This window comes from Quercus robur, chromosome 3 (genome assembly GCF_932294415.1).
Source record: "Quercus robur chromosome 3, dhQueRobu3.1, whole genome shotgun sequence".
Classification (NCBI taxonomy): Eukaryota; Viridiplantae; Streptophyta; class Magnoliopsida; order Fagales; family Fagaceae; genus Quercus; species Quercus robur.
This window is the reverse complement of record NC_065536.1, coordinates 25384056-25407260: the sequence shown is the minus strand read 5'-3', so window position 1 is coordinate 25407260 and position 23205 is coordinate 25384056. Positions and strand designations below refer to the sequence as shown.

The 23205-nt window shown below is 32.9% G+C and overlaps 1 protein-coding gene and 1 long non-coding RNA gene across 2 annotated transcripts; one reads left to right on the top strand and one right to left on the bottom strand.

The window, feature by feature from the left end:
• Positions 1 to 622: 622 nt before the first annotated feature.
• LOC126719441 (probable disease resistance protein At4g27220) lies at positions 623 to 19277 on the bottom strand. The gene is made up of 3 exons (XM_050421992.1): positions 18824 to 19277; positions 14403 to 14482; positions 623 to 3388 (listed from the first exon to the last, which is right to left on the bottom strand). The coding sequence occupies exons 1-3, from the start codon at positions 19275 to 19277 to the stop codon at positions 623 to 625; spliced, it is 3300 nt and encodes a 1099-aa protein (XP_050277949.1).
• Positions 19278 to 20094: 817 nt separating this feature from the next.
• LOC126717591 (uncharacterized) lies at positions 20095 to 22863 on the top strand. The gene is made up of 2 exons (XR_007652659.1): positions 20095 to 20575; positions 22243 to 22863. It is a non-coding gene; the product is annotated as an uncharacterized LOC126717591 (long non-coding RNA).
• Positions 22864 to 23205: the final 342 nt, after the last annotated feature.

Below are 23205 nucleotides of genomic sequence, written 5' to 3'. Positions count from 1 at the left end.
CAATTATCATGTCCGTACTAACGAGTTGGAGATGAAATTCAATTGAATTTCCTAAGTGGACTCTCTCTCTCTCTCTCTAACAAATTGAACTTAAATTCAATCAAAACTTCCAAAAATACATGAATTAAAAATGTATCCAACTTACTTTGTACACTTCTATAACTATTATTGTGTAGAACAATCCCATTTAAAAAACAGTAAATGGTGAGGTGTCACTCCACTAGGCAAACTTATTACACCCTGATCTATGATAAGGTATCAGATTACTTCAGTTGAACCAAAGTTTGGTGCAATATAAAAATCAAGTAATTCATGTTCATATTGACGTCTAATCAAATGTGGTTCGGTCAAACACCTTTATTTTTCATAAAAAGGAACAAACAGATAAATGAGACAAATTAAAAAAGATTATATATTGACAAAAAAAAAAAAAAGAAGAAGCAAAAATAGTACTTCTGAACATTTGGTACAATTTTCAAAAAGAAAATGTGTCTTCATATCAACAATACAAGTCTTATCTTTTTTATTTATTTTTTAGGTTGTGGAAGACTTATCAACATTTAAAGAGTAAAATTTAAAATTAAATCTTAAACAGACCTCCCCATTGAAAAGTACAAGAGAATCAACAACAGAAAGGAAGCCCTTTAACTTTAATAAATTCCTTAAATCTCAGAGATTGGAGATTTGCAAACATAATGTTGTCGTCACTATTGACCTCAATTTCTTCTTCTCTTTCTATCGCAACTATTGCACTCATTATCTCGCAATCTTCTATATTCATTTCCTGCAGGTGTGAAAAGCATCCAACCATAGATGAGGAGAAGACAAATTCCAACTGACAACAGTTGCTCACTTTTACCACTCTCAAGTTACAAAAAGACTCCGTTGTTCGCATGTAGCTTATTCGTTCCAAATTGTTCACATACTGTAGTTTAATTGACTCCAAGATAGGAAAGACAGTACCTCGAACTCCCATAGACTTGATAATATACTGAATCTCATCATTTTTCTCGACCTTGAGATGCTTCAAACATGGAAAGCCTTCCAAATCTAATTCATATAGATTATTTTTAACACCCTTCATTATAACCAAAAAGAGAGATTCACATTTCCTCAATAATACTTTATACCCATAGTCCGATTCCAAGATTATATTGAGCTTTAAAATTCGTGAAGTTTCTGAAGTTTCATTCCAGAACAAAGCACTGCCTATGGCCACTCTATAGCTTTCCAACCTTTCAAAAAGCTTGGCTTTTGGAAGAATCTTTGCATTCTTAATACATATATGTAACTTGGTCAAGTGAGTCAAATGGTCCAACTCTGAGACCATTGCATTAATTCTTTCTGTGCTTTCACTGCTTTGTGCTTCCACCTCCCAATCAACATTATCTGGCAAATATAATTCTTCTAACGTCTTCAGATTAAATAACACATTGGGTGGAATAAATTTAAGTTTGGAACATCCTCTCAAATCTAGTAACTGAAGGTGAGTCAGCTGCCCTATCTCTTTTGGTAACCGTTCAGCACCGGGCAATGAAAGGCTAAGAGCTTTCAAATTCTTCAGTTCTCCAATTATGATTGCATTCTGTACCTCACCGTCTAAACACAATGTTTGGAGGTTTTCAAGGGACGAAAGTGATGAAGGAAGTAGAAGTACTTCATACCAGCTTCCAGATAACTTCAACACTTTGAGATCCTTTAACCCTTCAAAAAATGAATCTGGAATTGCAACTGTATCTTTAGATTCTTTACGGAAACCTTTTTGCCTGAAACGGAAACCCTCTTTTTGCCTGAACAACAAAAGTAACTCAAGCTTTGAACATTCAAACTGATTAGGAAGGTCTAAATCATCATTAATGTAAGGCAACGAAATTGCAACTGTATCTTTACGTTTAGACCGAGTTTGCAATTCATCAACAGTTCTTATAGTAAACATATGCCTTTCTTCAGCTGCAATATTAATGACGACGTCACGAATTACGTCATGCATTTTGACTGTTCCATTATAATTACCATCCAACAATAAGCAAGAATCTTTGAGTCCTTCAACCGATTTGTGCACCGTAGATCTAGCATCTTCTATTTTATGGTCGTTTTTCAACAAGTCCCAACCCACAGCATATTTCAACAAGTCTTCTATCATTATGTCGTAATCCTCTCCATGTAGACTACAAAGCAACAATAATGACTTTTCTTCATCAGGTAAAAACTCGTAACTCAACTTTATACTTTCGTACACGGCCTTCTCATCCGTTCCCACAATCTCTATTGGGCGAGACTTTTTCAACTGATTGAGTGCATACTTCCAAACACCTATATTTTTTCTATTTTTCAACGCATTTGCAACGGTTGTAATGGCAATTGGTAATCCAGCACATTCTTTGACAATTCGAGGCATCTTAGATTTGAATTCACCGGCTAAATACCCAACTATCTTCTCAAACAAGCTTATCGCTTCATTATCTGATAAAATTCCAACTGGAAACTGCTTTTGGGTACCCATATCGCGTAGTGTATTCTGAAGTCTGGACGTCAGCAATAATTTGCACCCCTTTTGATCATCTCCAAAGAAAATCCCAAGAGCTTCCAAGTCCAGGTACTTCCAAATGTCATCCAAAATTATAAGGACCCTATTCTCTTGTTTCAATCGCTGACGCAGTTTATCTGCTCTTACTAATTCACTCTCCACCGCAAGTTCTAGATCTAATTGCTCCGCAATTTCCCTTTGAATCCTTTTCAAGTCTGGATCATTGGATACAACTAAAAAAAGGTACTTGTCAAACAACTTGCCTTTCTCAGCTTGTTTTAGAACTTCTTTGACTAGCATGGTTTTCCCGATACCTCCCATCCCGTACACCCCAATCCTAGTGATATCAGGATTTTCAAGTGCTTTCAGAACATCAGTTAATATAAGCCTTCTTGATTCAAAGACCTCATACCCTCTATTTGACGTCGCAGTCTCTACCACTTGTGTAGGCTCATGATAGCCAACGCTATTGCCATCGATCTTTAATATCTCATTCTTCAAATTCTTGGCTTCCAATGCTGCCTTGTCTGCCCTCTTGCTCACTTGATAACGGGACATAATATTGAGCCACCATCCCTTCTTATCATCTTCAAGGATTATCCCTGCCACTGCTATTATGTCATCAGATTCGGTAAGCCGTCTCTTAACATCATCTTCAATTTTCATTAGATTCCCTCTATCAGTATCAACAATACGTTGCAGTCTATCTCTGGCCCCTCGCAGCTCCTTAACTCGGGTTTTGAGATTATCAACGTTACTTTTGTAGCGAATCAGATAACATCCAAGTGCTGCAAGCACCCAATCGAAAATTTTATCCTCGATTTTATCCTGGATGGTGGACTGTGATGCATTATGAGAATTCTGAAAAAGGGAAAACATATATAATCAAAATAATAATAAAACAAAACAAAAACCAATTTATTTAATTTTTTTTTTTTTTTGAATCTATAAAATTCGTTTTATATTTTAGCAATCTTCTGGAGTTTATGGAATGTGGCAGGTTATGGTAAACTATGAAACAACGGACTATTTCCCATAAGAGTGAATCCATCTACTTTATCGATTGGGTGGCGCACTTTTTCATTTGATAATTTGTTATTTTCACGTTTCCCACTTTTTACATGTGAGTTGTTACTTTTATGGACATACTCATAGTTGTCAAATTGAGCATTTTTTTTTTTAATATACAAGATAGAAATTCTACTCTAACATAATCTAAGTGTATATATGTGTGAAGCTCTCTCCTGGAGACTTAAACTCCAGCCCTTGTCCCGTACACCCTATAAGCACTTATACTTATGAAGTGACCATTGCACCAAGGGTGTGCAGTGGTGAGCATCTTTTTTTGAATTGGTATAAGATTTTTATCAAAATAGCATATAATGGAGTAAATCATATGAACATTCTATTAAATTGGAAAACAAAAATTATGCAAACACATTTTTTGTCATAGACATAGGATAATGAAGTAATGTCCTATTTCGTAATTGTTGAGGTATTAATTCCTTATAGGTGAAAATAAAACATCATACTAAAACCAAACATAACTAAAAATAAAGGTATTGTGAAAAAAAGAAATATTATATCCACAATATTTTTCACGACAACTTCATAACAAAAGTGTGAATACATAAAGCTATAGTAGTAGCTACATTTTTTTTTTTTTTTTTTTTGGTTTGTTCAATTTGAACTATTCACTGTCTTTTTTTCGGTAATATCGCCTAATCAACTCTTTTTTTCTTTTCTTTTTTTGTATTGTTGTTATTTACCACAACAAATTGTCACAATTGTTGAGATGTTAATTCCTTATAGGTCAAAATAAAATATCATACTGGAACTAACCACAACTAAAAATAAAAATATTGCTATACTAACACAACAAATTTCACAATATTTTCACAATTATTGAGATGTCAATTTCTTATAAATTGAAATAAAATAATAAAATATGAGACTAACCAACCATAACTGAAAATAAATATTTTGTGAAAATGTTGTAAGTAAATGTGTAAAAGCTACTATAGTAGCTATAGTACTTTTTTTATTTATTCAATATGTAATGTTCATCACTTTATTAGCCCTCTTATTTTTTTTTTTCTTTTCTTTTTTTCTTCAATCATCAGTTTGTGCTCCTTTTTTAAATATTTATATGAGCTAGCATATATATTATTGTTATACTGAGACAACAAATTTCATAATACACAATTATTGAGGTGTCTATTTTTTATAGGTCAAAATAAAATAGTAAAATATGAGATTCTGATCAACCACAACTGAAAATAAATCTTTTGTGAAAATGTTGTAACACTTGTTGTTATCATAATTTTTGAGATCTCAAATTCTTATAAATCAAACAAAAAATTACTAAGTCCACAACATTTCACTACAAATTATAGGTGGTAAATTACTACTGATAGATAAAAAAGTGATATCAGTCGTTGGTCCATTTTAAAATTAGTAACAACTTGCTATTTAGAATTTGTTTTGAAAATATTATGGAGATAGCATTTCTATAAAATAAATAATAATATATCAAACCAAAATTTACCACGACTGAAAATAAAGGTATTGTGAAAATATTGTAACATTTTGTTGTCTTCCTAGACTTCTCTTTTAGTTTAGTCAAATTTGGTGCACAAAAATTCACTGCTTCACACACAATTTTCTTTTGTTGGTTTTTTATTTTTATTTTTTTTATTTAATGTATAGTTTAAAGTGGTTGTCCCAAATAAAAATCAATAATAATTTATCATCTAAGATTTATTGTGAAAATGTTGTGGATATAACATAACTCTAAAATAAAATTATAAAATATCATACCAAGGCCCACCATAGCTAAAATAAAGGTATTGAGAAAATATCGTGACATTTATTGTATTCCTGATTTTTTTTTTTTTTAGCCAATTTGTTGAGCCAAAATATACTGTTTTATAGACAACTTTCTTGGGTTTTTTTAACATATTGTTTAAAGTAAAAAACACATAGTTTTACAAGCAGAAAAAAAAATTATAGAAAAAAGTACTTTCCCCCTTTTATGTTTGGAGTAGTTTCATCCCCAACTTTAAAGTTGAATAATTTCCTCATTTATATTTTGTACACAAACATATAGTCCCTGCTTTTACTCTCTTAGTTAAATCCTAACAAAATTTTATGATTCCTAGAATATTCCATTATGCAATATCTAAAATGTCTCACTAAATTTTAATATCCCAAAAATTTTCTATGTATTTTGAGTTTTATGTGTTAGTCATACTTAAAAAGTAAAAATGGTGATTTATAGTATTTTATTTGTTACCTACAGAACACTAAATTATTAGAGGTTTAAATCTTCTAGATTTATAATTTTATATAATAGAAACTTCAATGACATATGTCTGTTGTTATTTTATTCTTTTTTTATTTCTTAAAAAGGTGTTCATTAAAAATTAAGTTAAGCGTTGTAGTAATTAGGCTCATAAAATAAAATGATAAAGAAGGAAATATAAATTACAAAATATTCATTGCAAATGGTTGTAAGCACTTAATTTGATGAAGAGTTTCAATTGTAGCATATATCATCATTTATTGCAAAAATTTAAATATTATGACAATGTTTTATCAAAACTTAGTTGTTTATTGTTAGAAGATGACAACATTTGTTATTATTCTTAGTAGAATTTTTTGTGAGTAGATACTATCTTTAGTAAATAGGTTCTAAAAAATTATCATACTAAATAGATAGCCACATGTTAAATAACTATTCTAAATTTAAATACATGATATGATACTACTTCAAAAAAAAAATTCTATCTAAAATTTTTTCACTCAAGGGGCAACACATGCCTTGCATGTGCAAACCTTACTAGTTATCATTAAATATATCAAATAAAAATATATGTATAAAATCCACTATTTAGTAAATTATCATGTAATTTTTAACCAACTAGCCACCCATAAAGTAGATAATTTACATTTCATGTTGGAATTGATCACAAACAAATATGAAGAACAAATATAAACAAAAATGAAATTTTTGTTAAAAAAAGATTATCTTCAATTCCAAAGAAGACTTTTTTCTTTTTTCTTTTTTTGAACAATAGAAGAATAAATATGATGGAAACAAAAGATGACTGAAAGAAACGACATATAGATGAAACGAATGAGAAAAGCTTTTGTTTATGTAGGTAACACAAAAGTTGTTAAGTGTTGGCCAATTTTGTGACAATGGATGTAATCAAATATCGTGATTAGGTGTATTTCATTCCTTGTTAAAGTTGACCACAAACTACCATGAAGATGCTCAAAGAATTGATTTATGGAGATTTTGATCGAGTGAAAGTGTATCTTATTCGAGAGAAAAAAAAAAAAAGGAGTCTCACTAGAACAAAAGTGAGTTTCGTTCAAAACAAAAAATAATTCAACCCGAGACTTTGCTTGTCCACGCTCAAGGTTTGCTCAAGCAAGATTGTCAAACTTTGTTTTCTTGTTCCTATTTGAACCAGGATTTTTTGCTTTGTCTTTTACCCTACATTTTGGACCTATACAAACCATGCTTTGCACGATTTTCCTTCAAGAAAAAGGCCGCCAAGCTCTATGCTATTTTTAGAATACCTTGTGCTTAAACTAAAAACCTTATTCTTTGTTCATCTCGTGCTACAAAAGAAAATTTTGTTAGGTTCATATTTATAGAGTTTTGGCAATAATGAATAAAATTTAAGTATTGTTGAGTTTTGGCAATAATGAATAAAACCCTAGTCTTTGCCTATCTAACCTGTGAGCTCAAAAGTAAATAGAGAACCGTCATCCATGGTATTGTCACTGTTACAGTACAAATCAAGGTTGAAGTCATAGAGTCATCCAATTGTTACTCCTAGATCAAACTTTCAAGGTGGTCCTTGGAGTCAAGAACCAGAAGTTCGTGAGAAGGAATTCAAAATAGAAGAGTCCAACTGAATTTGAGCTACGTATGGTCACATGAGTAAGTCACTAATAGAGGTAGCAATTTGGAACGTGTGTAGGTTTCAATTGTAAGAATTTCGATTCTATTAGTGAATTTGTTCTTGTGGTTTAGGAACCTCATAGTGGTTTTCTCTTGGACTGTTTTTCCTTCAGTTTTTCACTTTGTCACCATATTGTTGTGTTCTTTATTCGCCACTCTACTGCTTTAATCAGTCACTCATTAAATTTGTGGTAATTAAATGGTAATAATTGAATTATATAATTGGTTAAATTGTCAAGCTGATTAATCAAGTTGTAAAATCAACAATGGGATCTAAATTTTCTAATAGTTCCAGGTGAGATTCACTATAGAAAAAATTTTCAAGAAGGTTCCTAGGAATGCCAAAGTGTTTGATTCTTTTGAGTGGAGGGTTCATGGAGAAAATTCGATTAGAGAGGTTTTCAGGCTATTGTGGTAAGAATGCAAGCGGGAAATTTGTAGATATTATAGCAGAGTCTAGTTGTACAAAGATTTTGTAAGTATAATATTGTAACTAATTTTCCTCTAGTGATTTTTTCTACGGGATTGGGTCCTTGAAGTGAGTTTTCCATTGAAGAAATTCTTCTTTGGTTGTCCACTTCGTTACCAAATCTTGTATTTTGGGTTGTTTTCTTTTAGTATGTTGCTTTCAGATTTGGTACTTGAGTACTATGGTTGGTTTGACTATTTTTACTGAATTCTAGTACTTTAAAACTAGTTTGATTGATCAACAAATCTATAAATTCTAATATAAAAACATAAGGGTATTAACAAGTTTTTTAACTAGTATTAACGCATGGGTACACTCTATAAGGGTTTAGTTTCCTGACTTTGATCCTCGATGTCATGAATACCCTTATGTTTTTACAAGAGTATTCCTTAATTATTCCAATGCCTACTAGAGGGTTTGTACAAGAGCATTCCATAATTATTAAAATGATGAGAACATGACATTTGTTGCAATGAAATATAGAGAATTTCTCAAAGTTAGGAAGGTTAAGTAGAAGAACAAACCCCTAGACCTACTAGACAACCCAATAATGAAGCAATTGTAGACACCACATTTGGCACTAGCCAATAATCTTTAGTCGCCAACCCTAATGAGGAGCTTGACATGTGTCAACTAAAGATCATTAAAGTATTCAAAATAGTCCATAGGTAATCACAACAAATAGGAAATGATGCTAAAAAGAACTTTTCCTCACACTTTTGCCAATATTTGTTGACCCCAAGAGAAATTTTTTAATGAGGATTTTTCCATTAAAAATTATACATTCAGGGCTTCAAAATGGACACAAATGTTGCGTAATTTGGATTTACAATGAGTAAGTATCGGCCGTTTCTAGTTAGGCAGTGTAAAGTTGTGATTTACAACTATGTGTTTTGTTAGCTTTAATTCCGTGCCAAATTTGATTGTAATTTTAATCAATCTTTTGTACCCTGTATTTATTGTGGGATGTGATTGTAAGGGTTGTATGAGAGAGAGAGAGAGAGAGAGAGAGAGAGAGAGAGAGAGAGAGAGAGAGAGAGAGAGAGAGAGAGAGAGAGTGTAAAGACTTAAGCTATTGAAAACTGAAGAGGTTTTCGCGGGTATCTCGCGACTTAGCATCCCTCGAAGTAATGCATGTGCCCTATACATGACTAGAATGCAAAGAGTCAGTACAAATGGAGACAGCTGTGTCTCGTGAATATCTCGCGGGTAAGGCCTTCTCACGAGACACCCACGAGACATTCTATTCTGCCAGACTATACTATCTGATACACATTTTCTGTACCCTCACTATATATACCCATATTACCCACAAATGTTAAGGAGTGTTTCTAAGAGAAAACCCTAGCCAAACACCTTAAGAGTTAGAGATTGTTATACCCACAATCCTCTACACAATAGCTTGTGAATTTTCCTCAACTCCTACCTCTCCATTTCCATACCATTGAGAGGTTGATAGCCCAAACACTTATCACACCCTTTCAGAGTGTCAAGTGATCGTTTGGTGCTGCTGGGAAGCATTGGAAGAAGCCAAGGATGGCAGATGCAACATGGAGCTTCTTGCGAGATTCGGAGAGCTAGACAAGACACGGTTCCAAGAAGTCTTGTTGGAGTAGGAGCTTGGAGGGCTTAGGTATATCGGATATATTAGGCTTGGAGGGTCTCTTGCTAACCCATGTATCCCAACTAATTATCTAGTGGATCGATTACCGCTTGGAGGGCGGCAGAGAGGTTTTTCGCCAAGTTCTTCGATTTTCTCTTCGATAACACATCGACGTGTTATCTTGTGTTTGCATTATCTCTTCCCTTACTCTTGTACTTTACTTTTAATGTTTGTTGTTCATGTTTATGCACTAGAGTAGTATCCGTTTATTGCGCTTCATTTACCCTTATTTCCGCACTTAGATAAGTTAGAGTAAAAACAATCTAGCCGTAATTTTAATTAGGGTCTAAACAGCTCTTATGTTTTTAACACATTTTCAAGGTTTCAGGTAGACATACTATCAGGAAATTAGGGTTCTAGGCCAAGCTAAATTCGTAAGCTCATTGTTACGTATGCAAGATCAAAGCCGTGTTTGCAGCTTCACCTCAGCAGTTTTAAAGTTCCATATATAGGCCCTAAAGTGCTTAAATCTTGGTGGGGGTGCTCCCAAACCTCTAGGGAGCTCTACAACCCTTTAAAAGGTCTATAAAATCCTAGTTTTCACACATAAATACCCACCTTATGCCTTAATTACAAATCACTTAAATAGAGAATTTATTTTTGCCTATATGATTTCAAAACTCCCTTTTTCTTCTCTAGTCTCTTTCTCACTAGCACAAGAACACTTTTTTTATCTTCAAAAACCTCTCTCTAGGAGTCTTTTGAGGCAGAAACTTCTTTTTAATGCCATTTTCAAAACCCTTTTAGAAAATCTTTTGTTAATGAGTTATGATACCAAAGTTCTATTGTATTTTTCCATTGCTCTTGCAATCATAAACTAAATTTGTGTTATATGCACTCAGATGTTAGTTAAAATCTTCAAACTAGGTCCATAAGCAAGGTAATATCCTATTTCGTGATTTTCTACCTTGTTAGGAACAATCTAAATAATTCAAATTTTGATGTTAGATTGAGTATTCTTATTTGATTTGGTTGATGTCATGATCTTAGTTTTCTAATGTTAATTTGACCATGATCTAGTTTTTGTTTATTTCTTAGTGTTATATTCATATTATTTATGCAATTCTGTATTTAAATTTTGGGGTTAGATAAATCTGGAAATCTAAAATTCTGGTTTTTGTGTAAGGATGCATAGGTATCATTAAGACTACGTACACAAGATTTCAATTCTAACACACGAGATCAAGTATGCTTACGCAACTCATATCCAAATTTGGCAGAATTTAAAAAAAAAAAATATATATATATATATATATATTACAACTTTTTTTAAAAGCTTTTTCATTTTCCATTGTTTTTTTAGGAAACAAACATAGAAATAAGCACACTAAAACCTAGAAATTCAAACCTGCAAAAAGCAAAACAACAAAATTAAGAAAATTTCAATGGCCTGAATAAAATTATAAAACCTATTTGTTTCCCTTTTGTGTGAATGAGATGGTCTTGAAATGAGTAGCTGTAGCTATTTGAGCAAAGAAACATTAGTTTATTATGTTATTTGTGCGTTAGTACCAAATAATCTCTCTCTCTCTCTCTCTCTCTCTCAAAATCCCAAACCTGTGGAACCCCTACCCACTTGATACAACCAATATCAAATTTTGAGAAAAGTGAGTGCACAAGAACAAGGAAACAATCTACACTTTTTTTAGATACAATTTACCGAATCATCGCTTATTAGTTAGTATTACAATTAATTTCGATAGAGATGATTCTCGTAATGCCTTAGGAACAAGGATCACGATTCTTTCTTCTATTCTTCTTGTTTCATCTTAATGCCTTTTTCTTATGGGTGGTATAAGCAGATGAAAACCAAACAAGGGACTGATTATTACAAGCAAAGTATAGCAAGAATCAAATTAAGCAACAACTGAGAAAAGGTAAATATAGAAGGTCATACATACCTTCTCATTAAGATACCAAATTATGAATGAAGTAGGAACAGGTTGTTTTCCGCTACCTCCACTCGGATTGCTGAGCAACTCTAAACATGAAGGACAGAAAATTTCTAATTCTTTGAGACTTGGTTATAGTCTTTGGAGACCACATTTTATGAGGAAGAAGCCATTTCACGTTGGGATTTTTTTTTTTTTTTCCAACTCCTTCCATTAAAAATAAAAAGGAAAAAACTAAACAAATTAAAGTACCTCTCTCCTTTGTGCCACAAGTTCGCAAGTTCTTTTTCACATTTTCTGCACCCTCTTGACTTAGCAATGTGAAGAATTAGCCTTCAAAGTCAAATGGAGCAAATGAAAACCAAACTGAAATTAAGATGAAGCTTTCTTTCTTTCTTTGTTTTTTTTTTTTATAATAAATATACAAGATGAAAAAGTTTTTTTTTTTTTTTTGTGTGTATGGGAATTATATAAGATAGAAAGTTGTACGAAGAGTCTAACTTTTTTTAATTTTTTTTAAGAAGTAGAGAAGAATAAAATGAGAGGACGAAAACACAAAAACTACAACATTATCTTTACTTGTATTGTTTTCTTTCAGCGAGGATCACTTTTGTCAAATTTTGCTTCAATAAATTGCTTTTACTTGGAAACTGTGTTTGTTGTCTTCTATTATACAATGGTTATTGCTTTCTCCTTCGTTCTTCTTTGATTTCTTGGCAAAACAATAAACAAACTCTTGTGACCCGCTCCAGTATTGAAACAGAATATCGTGCCCTTGCTGATATCACATCTAAGCTTCTTTGACTACGATGGCTTCTTAAGGACTTAGGTATGTCTACATCCTTTGCTACTCGTATTTATTGTGACAACCAGAGTGTCATTCATATTGTTCACAATGATGTCTTACATGAACGGACTAAACACATCGAGATTGATTGCCATTTTATTCGTTATCATCTTGTCCATGGTGCTCTCAAGTTCTTCTTAGTCTCCTCCAAAGATCAACTTACAGATATCTTCACCAAGTCACATTCTAAGGGATGCCTTTGTACTTTGGTTGACAACCTCAAGTTGGTCTCACACCAACCTTGAGTTTGAGGGGGACTGTTAACGTGTATAGTGTTGTGGGCTTTAGGCTCACCTAGATTACTTGTATAGCACACATATACTTGCACTAAACTCTTACTTGTACTGCACACATTTGTCTCCTATATAAAGGCACTCATGTATATTCCTTTACTATGAAATACAATACTATTGAATTCAGTATTTCTAACACTGATGTTTCAACTGTAAGCGAATTTGTTCTTTTGGATTAGGATCCTCCAAGTAGTTTTCTCTTGGATTTTTTTCCTTGATTTTTTCACTTTGTTATCATATTGTTGTCTTCTTTATTCACTACTTTAATTGTAGAATTATAGATTTTGTGGTAATAAAATGGTAAAAATTTAATTATATAATTGGTTTAACTGATTAATACTTTTATAAAATCAACATTGGGATAAAAATTTTCCAAGACTTCCAAGTGAGGTTCACTACAAAAAAATTTTCAAGAAGGTTTCTTGGAGTGCCAAAGGTTTTGATTCATGTGGAGGAAGAGTTAATGCAAAAATTTTTATTAGAGAGATTCTAGAGGTTTTGGGGCTATTGTAGTAAGAATGCTAGGGGGAAATTTGTAGAAATTATAGCAAAGAATCTAGTTGTTCAAAGATTTTGTTAAGTGTACTATTGTAAATACTTTACTTGTATTGATTTTTTTTCTGTGGGATTGGGTCCTTGTATTGAGTTTTGCATGGAAGAAATTCTTCTTTGGTTGTCCACTTTGAAACCACATCTTGTATCTTTGGTTGTTTGCATTAAATATGTTGCTTTTAGAATTGGTCTTTGATTACTGTAATTGGTTTTTTTTATCTGTATTGATTACTTTAAAACCAACATGATTGATCAATAAATCTATAAGTCCACAATATTTTCACATTAATTTCACTACAAATCATAGGTAGTAATCTATTATTGATGGATAAAAAAGTGATATCAGTCGTTGGTCCATTTTAAAATTAGTAACGAATTCTCATTTAGAATTTGTTATGAAAATATTATAGAGATAACATTTCTATAAAATAAAAAATAATATATCAAATTGAAATTTACAGCACGACGGAAAATAAAGGTATTCTGAAAATATTATAACATTTTGTTGTGTTCCTAGTCTTCTTTTTTGGTTTAGTCAAATTTGGTGATAAAAAATTCACAATTTAAGGCACGATTTTCTTTTGTTGTTGGTTTTTTTTTTTTTTTTGGTAGGTTGTGCTATTCAACTCTCTCTATTTATGTCTATGTTCTTTGGATTTGTGGTTTATTGCTCTTTGGGTTTATTAAAATATATGTTCTTCTAACTTTAGAGTTCATTGTTTGATCATTGTATTTCAGTCGAAATTGAAGTTGATCGTTGTCCACTGAAGCTGGATCTAACTCCACCCATGGTTATATGTAGTTGGAGGTGGGTCTGGAACTTCTCCAACCAATCTAATTAATCAGTTTGATTGCGGGTTGTGCGAAAACCCAAACCTGTGGACACCCAAGAACAAGAACCAATATCAAATTTTAAAAAAAGTGAGAGCACAAGAACAAGGAAACAGTCTACATTTTTTTAAGATACAATTCACTGAATCATCGCTTATTAGTTAGTATTACTATTAAGTCCGATAGAGATGATTCTTGTAATGCCTTAGGAACAAGGATCACGATTCTTGCTTCCATTCTTCTTTTTTTGTCTTAAAGCCTTTGTCTTTATGGGTGGTATAAATAAAAGTATAGCAAGAATCAAATCAAGCAACAAATGAGAAAAAGTAAAAATAAAAGGTCATACGTACCTTCTCTTTCGGATACCAAACTATCAATGAAGTAGGAACAAGTTGTTTTCCGCTAACTCCACTCAGACCATTGAGCAACTCTACAAATGACAGTCAATTTGGTGAATAAACGTGAAGGACAAAAAATTTCTAATTCTTTAGGGACCACATTTTACGAGGCAGAAGCCATTTTCGGTTGGATTTTTTTTTTTTTCCAACTCCTTCCATCACACATAAATAAATATAACAAAAAATCCAAAATCTAACAACATTTTAAATAAATATAAATTGTTTTAAAAAAGTAAAAAACTAAACAAAGTACCTCTCTCCTTTGTGCCACAAGTTTGCAAGTTCTTTTTCACATTTTCTGCACCCCCTTGACTTAACAATGTAAAGAATTAGCCTTCAAAGTGAAAAGTTGGAAGCGTCAAGCTCTTTCTTTTCTTTTCCTTTTTTGAGAGAAATGGAGCAAAAGAAAAACCAAATTGAAGAAAACTCTCAACTGAAATTAAGATGAAGCTTCTTCTTTTTTTTTAAATAAATATACAAGATGAAAATGTTTTCTTTTTCTTTTTTGTGGGAATTATATAAGATGAAAAGTTGTAAGAACGAAGAATCTGACTTTTTTAATATATTTTTTTAAGAAGTAGGGAAAAATAAAATGAGAGGACAAAAACACAAAAACTACAGCAATATCTTAATTCGTATTGTTTTCTTTGAACGGGGATCACTTTTTTCAAATTTTGCTTCGATAAATTGCTTTTACTTGGAAACTGTGTTTGTTGTCTTCTAATATATGCCCTTGAATTATTTCACATTCTTCCAAAGTGGTAGGGGCCACATTTTGATTGATTGATGTCTTTTTCTATTAGTCATAACTAGCATGTAGTCCGTGCTTACGCACGGAAATATTAACAATTGTGATGATAAGATGTTTATCTTAGTAGATTCAATTTCCACATTGAGCATTATGAATGGAAGTAACTTAACACCAACATTTAAAAATCAAATTGGACACATAGCACAAAATTAAACTACAATTAGAAATTAATTTGATTCAATTTGAATTCTAAAATTGAACTTCAACTTAATATAATATATATGATTATATTTTTGTCACTTTTAACAAATTAACAAAATCTTAATCCAGACACAGTAAAAACTATTAAAAAATAAGAACTAATCATTGAGCTTGGAATCTTCTTGGAGGCGCCAATGAAGCGCTAATGTATGAGAGTGTGAAGCAAGGAAGAGTGGGATTGAACATTGTGTTTGAACCCGGCCTTGCTCTAAAAAATCTGTAAGGAGGAGGAGAGGGCAGTGTGTGGATCTAGTTGGTAGAGGTTGAGAGAGGAGGAGACATGGGATGAAGATATGGAATTAGGAGGAGATGATGTTTTACTTTTATAGTCTTTCTCGTTGGACTCCTTGGTTCTGGTTGTGGGATTAGAAGAGCTCCAGACTCTATTGAGATCACCCATAAAAATGTGCAGGTGAGATGTTCTTGCTTTAGGCCAATGAATATTATTATTGTGGTTTTCTTGGCTTCCGTGTTAAATGTTAATGCATCATTTATTTGGGCACAAAAATTAGAAAATTTAGATAAGATACATGACACAAAATTGGAGTCCAATTTATAATCTTCATGAAAGTGTGCAGGTAAGATGTTTTTGCTTAGGCCAATGAGCATTATTATTGTGGTTTTATTGGCTTCCGTGTTAAATGTTAATGCATTATTTATTTGGGCACAAAAATTAGAAAATTTAGATAAGATACATAACACAAAATTGAAGTCAAATTTATAATCTAATTAAATTTTTTTTTGAGTTTTGGTTAGGACAAGTGGCGCAAAATTGAGAATCCAATTGAAATCTAATTGGATTTTCTCTCTGCTTCACCTATTATTATATATATAGATTTCCCATGTGCTGTTGTCGAATAATGTTACTTCCTTTTTGAATTATTTCACATTTTTCCATAGTGGTACCCTTGAATTATTTCACATTCTTCCAAAGTGGTAGGGGCCACATTTTGATTGATTGATGTCTTTTTCTATCAGTCATAATTTCCCATGTGCTGTTGTCTGATAATGTTACTTCCTTTTTGAATTATTTCACATTTTTCCAAAGTGGTAGGGGCCACATTTTGATTGATTGAATTGCTCATAGTCAGTCACTCAACAATAGTAACTTGGATCTTGTGAAAGTGAATCTATAGCCTAGCCGGGGATTCAGTTTCTTGGATACTATTTTTGTCATTTTCTCCATTGAGCTGAGAGAGGGCATCCTTCGGTTTTTACTTTACCTATTCCTTGGAGAATGTTTGGTAAAATTCTGATTGAATATTTGATCTTTCAATTAAAAATTGAGATTGTTGGCTTGCGAAGTTGTTGGCTGTTAAATAAAATTGACTATTCTAGCAATTTTGAATGTATCCCACCATTTTACCATGAATTTCTCTTGAGAATAATATTTAATGGTGAATTTGGAATGATTACATAACTCCAATGGGGAATTCGTGGGAGATTAAAGTTCAAAAAAAATTTTGAAAAGAGATGGGAGATTTTTGTAAATTGATGATAGATTAAATGAACTAGAGGCCCATTTCTAAAAAGCCTCATTAATTTAAGATCATGGACATGGTCAAGAATTTTTTGGATAGGGGCAAAAATAGTCCACCATTCAAGAAACTAGTTAGGAAGAGGCAAATTTTAGACATTCTTGAATCGAAATGGTAGAACCAAGAATGGCTCATTTCTTTATTCTGAATATAAAACACTTTGAACATCGTATCAAAAAAAAAAAAAATCACTTTGAACAATGCATCCATGTACTCCTAGTAATCGTAAAATTGAGGATCAAATTTTCTTGAAAATCTTTTTCTTTCTGGTGTCTCCCTAGAGGGATGGACTGAGTATTGTTTTGATTGTACACTTACGTGGGATATTTGAGTTTGGTCACTAGTCTCTAGGTTATGGGTAATGATTTTAGAGTCTCTGTCAACTAAGCTGAGCTCATAATTTTTTTTTTTTTTTTTGAAATTGCTAGAAAAGAAATGCCAATTATTTGAGAGACATTTCTGGATAATTTTCTAATGATCAAATTAAGATTCTATTTTGGTTCTATTATGAAAAATGGACGATGACAATAATGAGATCTGATGGGCTGGTCAAATCTGGATGGCTAGTGCTGGTAAAAGGAAGATACATAAGATGGAGATCTAGGCACTTGGGAGGATAACACATTGATTCAGCAAAAAAAAAAAAAAAAAAAAAAAGGGAAAGAAAAGAGAGGATAATACACATTAGATGAGGAAGGTCTAGTAACTAGGGCAAAAGTTGGTGTGTTGAGGAATATTTTCTAGCACTTAAAATCTATTTGAAAAGGCCGCATTAAGAGGTGTTGGACATGTCATAACTAAGATAGGCGTAATGAGTTTATTTAGTGAACACATGTCAAGCCTATAAATGAGTTTAGGCTTAACTTGTTATATATCAAGCCTTATAACTCATGAGTTTGTTCAAGAACAAATTTTTTTTTTCTTAAGCTTAGTTGGTTTATTAAACAAGCTTAAAACTTAGGCTCAAACTTGATTTATTTATAAACAAACAAACATGGGAATTACCTAGAGAAGGTCTCAGTGGTGGGCTTCTTCTTGCCTGGATACCACAGCAAAAGCTTCATATCTGCTATGAGTCAAACCATCTTGTCCATACCGATTTAGTGGACAACCGAGGTAACCCACTCTCTATCACTTTCGTTTATGGTAATCCTAACCTTTCTAAAAGAGAGGAAGTGTGGAACAAACTTAGGAATCTTAAATTACTAGCTCATCCAAATTGGCTCTATATTGGTGATTTTAACCAAATATTTAACAATGATGATAAGTTCTCTTTTCACCAAGGAACAATTTCAGGGGCTGAGTCATTTCATCAAGTGATTGCTAATTTGGCCTTATGTGAACTAGCTTCTTCTGGCCAAAAATTTACTTGGATGAATAGTAGGGAAAAAGATGATTTTGTCATGGAAAAATTAGACAGAGCCTTTGCTAGTGTTGAATGGGTGAATACATACCCTAGATATGCCCTTAGGAACCTTCTAATCATTCGATCAAACCATGGGCCTATTCTACTTAACTTTGAGTTCATACAACCTTTCAGGAAAAAGGCCTTTTAGATTTGAAAGAATGTGGTTGCTTCATCCTTCTTGCAAGAGTGTAGTTCAAAAGGCATGGCATAGTCAAGTTACAGGATCTAGAGCCTTTTAGTTGAGAAATAAGTTGTCTAATGTTAGGAAATATTTTCTCATGTGGAATAAGGAGGTCTTTGGGAGATTAGAACATGAGATTTACCAGAAAAAACTCCAATTGCAGTTTCCACAAAACTCAATTTCATCTTTGGAGGATGTCCAAAAGGAAAGTGTTGTCTGAGGTGAGTTGGAGACTTTGCTCCATAAAGAAGCTATAATAAGACACGTTTCGCCCTGATTCCTCACTATCCCCTCTTTTCTCATCCAATTTCACACCAACATTTTCAACAACATTGTCTTGATTCCGAGAAACTACATTATTATTATTACTAATATTATTGTTCTCGCCATTTTCTTCATCATCATCGTCATCAAAATCCCAACTCAAATCCTCTTCTTCGCCACGGGAAATCACTCGCTTCATGAGCTTAGCTCTCGCCTCCTCGACTTGCTTCAGCTTATGTACTCTATAAAAATACCTAATCCAAAAACTCTCCTTGTCAACCCTAGTCGGAACAATGTTCTCATAAATCTCTTCAATCACAGGATTCTCTTTGATCAAATCCTCAATCTCTTTCCCCTTTTCCTCTAACACAAACCCTAATTTCCACTCCTCCAAATCCTCCTCCTTTGGTTCCTCCAAATACATGTTCAAATCGCACTGAACCGCACGCACCTGCGCGTCCAAATTACAACTTGGTTGAAATTTGGGGGCTTTTTTTTTACTTGGGGCCTTATGCGACCGCCTCAATTGCTTTTAGCATTGAGCCGGCACCCAGACCTTATGAAAAGAGAAGGTTTTGATCTTTTATGCATTAAGTCACCATGACACACCTCCATAAAATTCAAAACTCCCAACTCCAATTATCAAGCAAAGAGGGATGCAACAGAACACATTTACCTTACATGTAATAAATAAAATTTGCAACTATGGTTTAAGAACAGTGGACTTCATATATTTGGGCTTATGTAATAGTAGGATTAATGTTGAAGACTTATTTCTCAACAAAAAATAAATAAATAAAAAATGTTGAAGACTAGTACTTTATTGAAAACTAGAAACAACCATTGTACATTACCATGACTGAATAATGGAATTGAAAAGTTCTGACCTACATTTGTAAAGAAAGTGAATATAAAAAAGACATCAAACAAACAAGCATATTTAAGAGTCTTCGTTATATTTTCACCATTTTAGATAACTAGGATCGACAATGTGGTATTTATGGCAGAAGTGATTTCATTTCTCTCTTTTTTTTGTCACAACTTGATGATATATGCACATGTGATTGGTGAATTATAATTTTCACTAGATCTACCGCATTTTTTTCATAATTCAAATTGCATATGTCATGATTATGATAGGTCTTGTGGCACAAAAGTCGTATCTTTAAACTTTCTTATATTGGAGCACTAGCAATAATGAAACTAAATAACTATATTACTATTTTAATTTCACAAAAATACAAAAAATACTCTACAATAATTAAGGTAAAGCTAAAAATTTTAGCCTCAGAGCTGCAGTATGCAGCTGCTTTGGCTGCATATGATTGCTTGAAGCTTTTAAAAAAAAAAAAAACAATTTTTTATTCCCACGAATATTAAAATAATATTTCTTCTCTCTCTTTATTTAATTCTTTTTCTATTTCTTTTCTTTCTTCCGTTTATCACACAAAGACAGAGGTCTCAGCTCTCACAGACAGCGCTCAAACTCTCATCCTCCACGAAGGCTTTAGCTTCACCGATTCCCATCATCCTCATCCACAAGCTCTCACCGATTCATCAACCTCCTCACCGCCGCCACCGAAGCTCACGCACCATTGCCGACCCACGCACCATCGCCGACCCATTCATCATCCTCCTCACCCACTTCGAAGCCCAGCTCATCTCTGCCGAAGCCGCCGCTGCCTTTCTCAGCCCATTGCTTTGGTTTTCTGCCGATCTCAGGTATCACTCTATTCTTTCTCTCTTTTATTTTATTTTATTTTATTTTTTTATAATGATTTTTGCGATATGATTTGTGGTTTAGACATACGAGTTAAGATATGTGGTTTGTGGTTTGAGTAGTGATTTGGGTATTTTTAAATTCGTGATTAAAATGGTGTGGTTTTTTTGTTCACTCTGTTCTGTGATGGGATCCTTGTGATTTGGTTGTGTTCTTTTCGTTTATGCAGTTTGTGAGGCTTTAAGTCACTTAATTGCATGTGAATCAAATGGGTGTGTTGGGGGAAATTCGGTGTTAGAACTTTTTTGGATGGGGTTTTATCAAGATGTTTAGTTAGTTTAAACATTTTGGTTGGCTGCTGAGAAAATGCTGGTAAAGGGGAAATTTAGGCACTCAGTTTAAAGTTTTATGGTTATATACTCAATTTTAAGGAATGTCTTTTGATTGCAAGGGGTCAGGGTAGTTGAGAAGGGTCAGGATTAATGCAAGCAAGTGTATGACTTAAAGTAATGTTTTAAAGTAAACAAATCTCAATGAAACTCTTTCCCTAACATTATCATATGTTGCTGTAATTAAGTTAGCCCCTCTTTGGACCAAACTTTCTCTTATTCAATATCATGAAATTCCATAGTTCTTGCATATAAATAGGAAAACTGAGAGTGTGAGGGCTTTACAACCATCAGGAGTTTTGAGTTGTTTTAAAATTTTCATTTGTAGGAAGCCCGAAGGTCTGCTATAAGAATTTATGCCAAAATTGACCATACCTCATGATAGTGTTTGTTGGCATGCTTATTTTCATAGTCAACTATGAAATTTCAATTTCACAAGGTATAATAACTTAGCAATTGAATTAAGGATAGGGTTTCTTGTCACTCCAATTGTATTTCAAATTAATAGGTGTCAGTTCATGGTCAATATCTTATTTCAAAAAATCTGAGGTGTAAAACGCGTCACTCATTTAAACACATACTGGTCAAGGTCTTAGTTCATGGTTGATGACAGCTACATGAATGCCATTCTCCTTCTCTCTTGGTTTGTTATTGTTCTCTTTGTTTCTTTTCAAATTCTGTAACTTTCTTTTTTACAATCTCAGCGAATATGGAATGATGGTGCTTTATGCACCATGTATCTGAACAATTGATCATGAACTGGTTTCTGTCCAGTTCAAATACAAATGGAGATGAGCCTCATTTAGACTGATTTAAACCATTACAAGTTCCTAGAGTTAATCTCTATTAGAGGCTGAATCAGATAAGGATATATATTGTATGGTCAGTGATAAGCTTCTGGTCAGTAAGATGTTGCAAAAATGGAAGTTACTAAATGGCTGAGGAAAAGTTGTTTTGGATAGGATAGTATAGTTTTCTTCTAATTAGTTCATGGTACTATGTTGCATGAAACCTACATAAATAGTTGGTCTTTTAGCCAGCCAATGTAGCGGATGTGCAATGAATCTATTTTAAGTGGGAGTTTGTCAAGTTCAAATTTGCTGCAGCTTTATTTTTGAACGAAGTCCTAGATGTTTAATAGATTCCTTACTAAATGCTCAACTTCTCTGCTATCCTAAACTGATTGGATTTACTCATAACCTTTTTGCTATTTTAATTTGTCTAATCTTTTTGTCGCATATTCATGTCAATGATATGTTAATTGCCATTTCTCTCTACAGGGCATAGAGCTCAGTAACCCGCAGGCTCATGCCCACCAGCTTGGCAGTGGAATTCAAAGATCGAGCGGACCTGAAGCGTTTTATGCTGCTTTCCTCTCTTCAGTCTGTGTACATTGAATGATGCTAGTTTGAGGAATATGATAAAAGGAAACTCTTGTCATGAGATTTTTCCCTTGGCATCAGGTGGCAAATCAACCTGAACTACAAGTAACTTCAATATTCAACATTAGCTAGTGTTTAACCCAAAATGTAAACATATTGAGAGATTTCTTTTTCCAGAGTGATTGAAATTGCATGAAAAAGAGTGGTGAAGCACATCTTTTTTCTTTGTTGGTTGAAATGACTTTTCCTATTGAGATTAGGCTTGAACTTATTAAGGAAAGGATAGGAAAATGATAAGATTAAAAGATTACAAACAGATCTCACTAATCATGCCTTAGTGAGTATCTTTTTAAGAATTAAATTTGTACATTATGGCAATTGCAAGGCGAGTCGTAGGAACTTTTTTTATATTTTGAGAAGCATGAGTCATAGGAACTTATGTGAGTGTGTGAGTTTTATTGTAATTTGGTTTGAGTTATGTATATGAGTAATCTATTGATTACATTGTTCCAGTTATAATATGTGGTCTCTTTAATATGTTTTTTTTATAAAGTTTCTTCATTTCATAGTTCACATTGTTCCAAGATTGCTTCTAGACAATTGAGACGATTGTTTTAGTCAAAGATAAATTTTTATATATATAATTTGGTTAAAAAAAATAATAATGTTGTTATACTAGACAATAATAGGCTATCATGATGATTGAGAAATATTTTTTAGTTAAAAGATAAATTTGTATATATATAATTTGGGGTTAAAACAAAATATTATTGTTACACTAGATGATTATTTGCTATCATGTGGTGGCGACGGTGAGGGCAGTGGTGGAAGAGTCGGTGGCAGCGGTAGTGGCAACGGTAG

Bases quoted from the DNA above. Each gene is read 5' to 3' on its own strand.
- LOC126719441 (XM_050421992.1), bottom strand. From the start codon at position 19,277: ATGTATTTGGAGGAACCAAAGGAGGAGGATTTGGAGGAGTGGAAATTA. The intron at 14,483-18,823 runs GTCTCCAACTCA...TGTCATTTGTAG, and splicing joins TAGCTTCTTTATGGAGCAAA to AGTTGCTCAATGGTCTGAGT. The intron at 3,389-14,402 runs GTACGTATGACC...TCCCTTTTTCAG, and splicing joins TTTGGTATCCGAAAGAGAAG to AATTCTCATAATGCATCACA.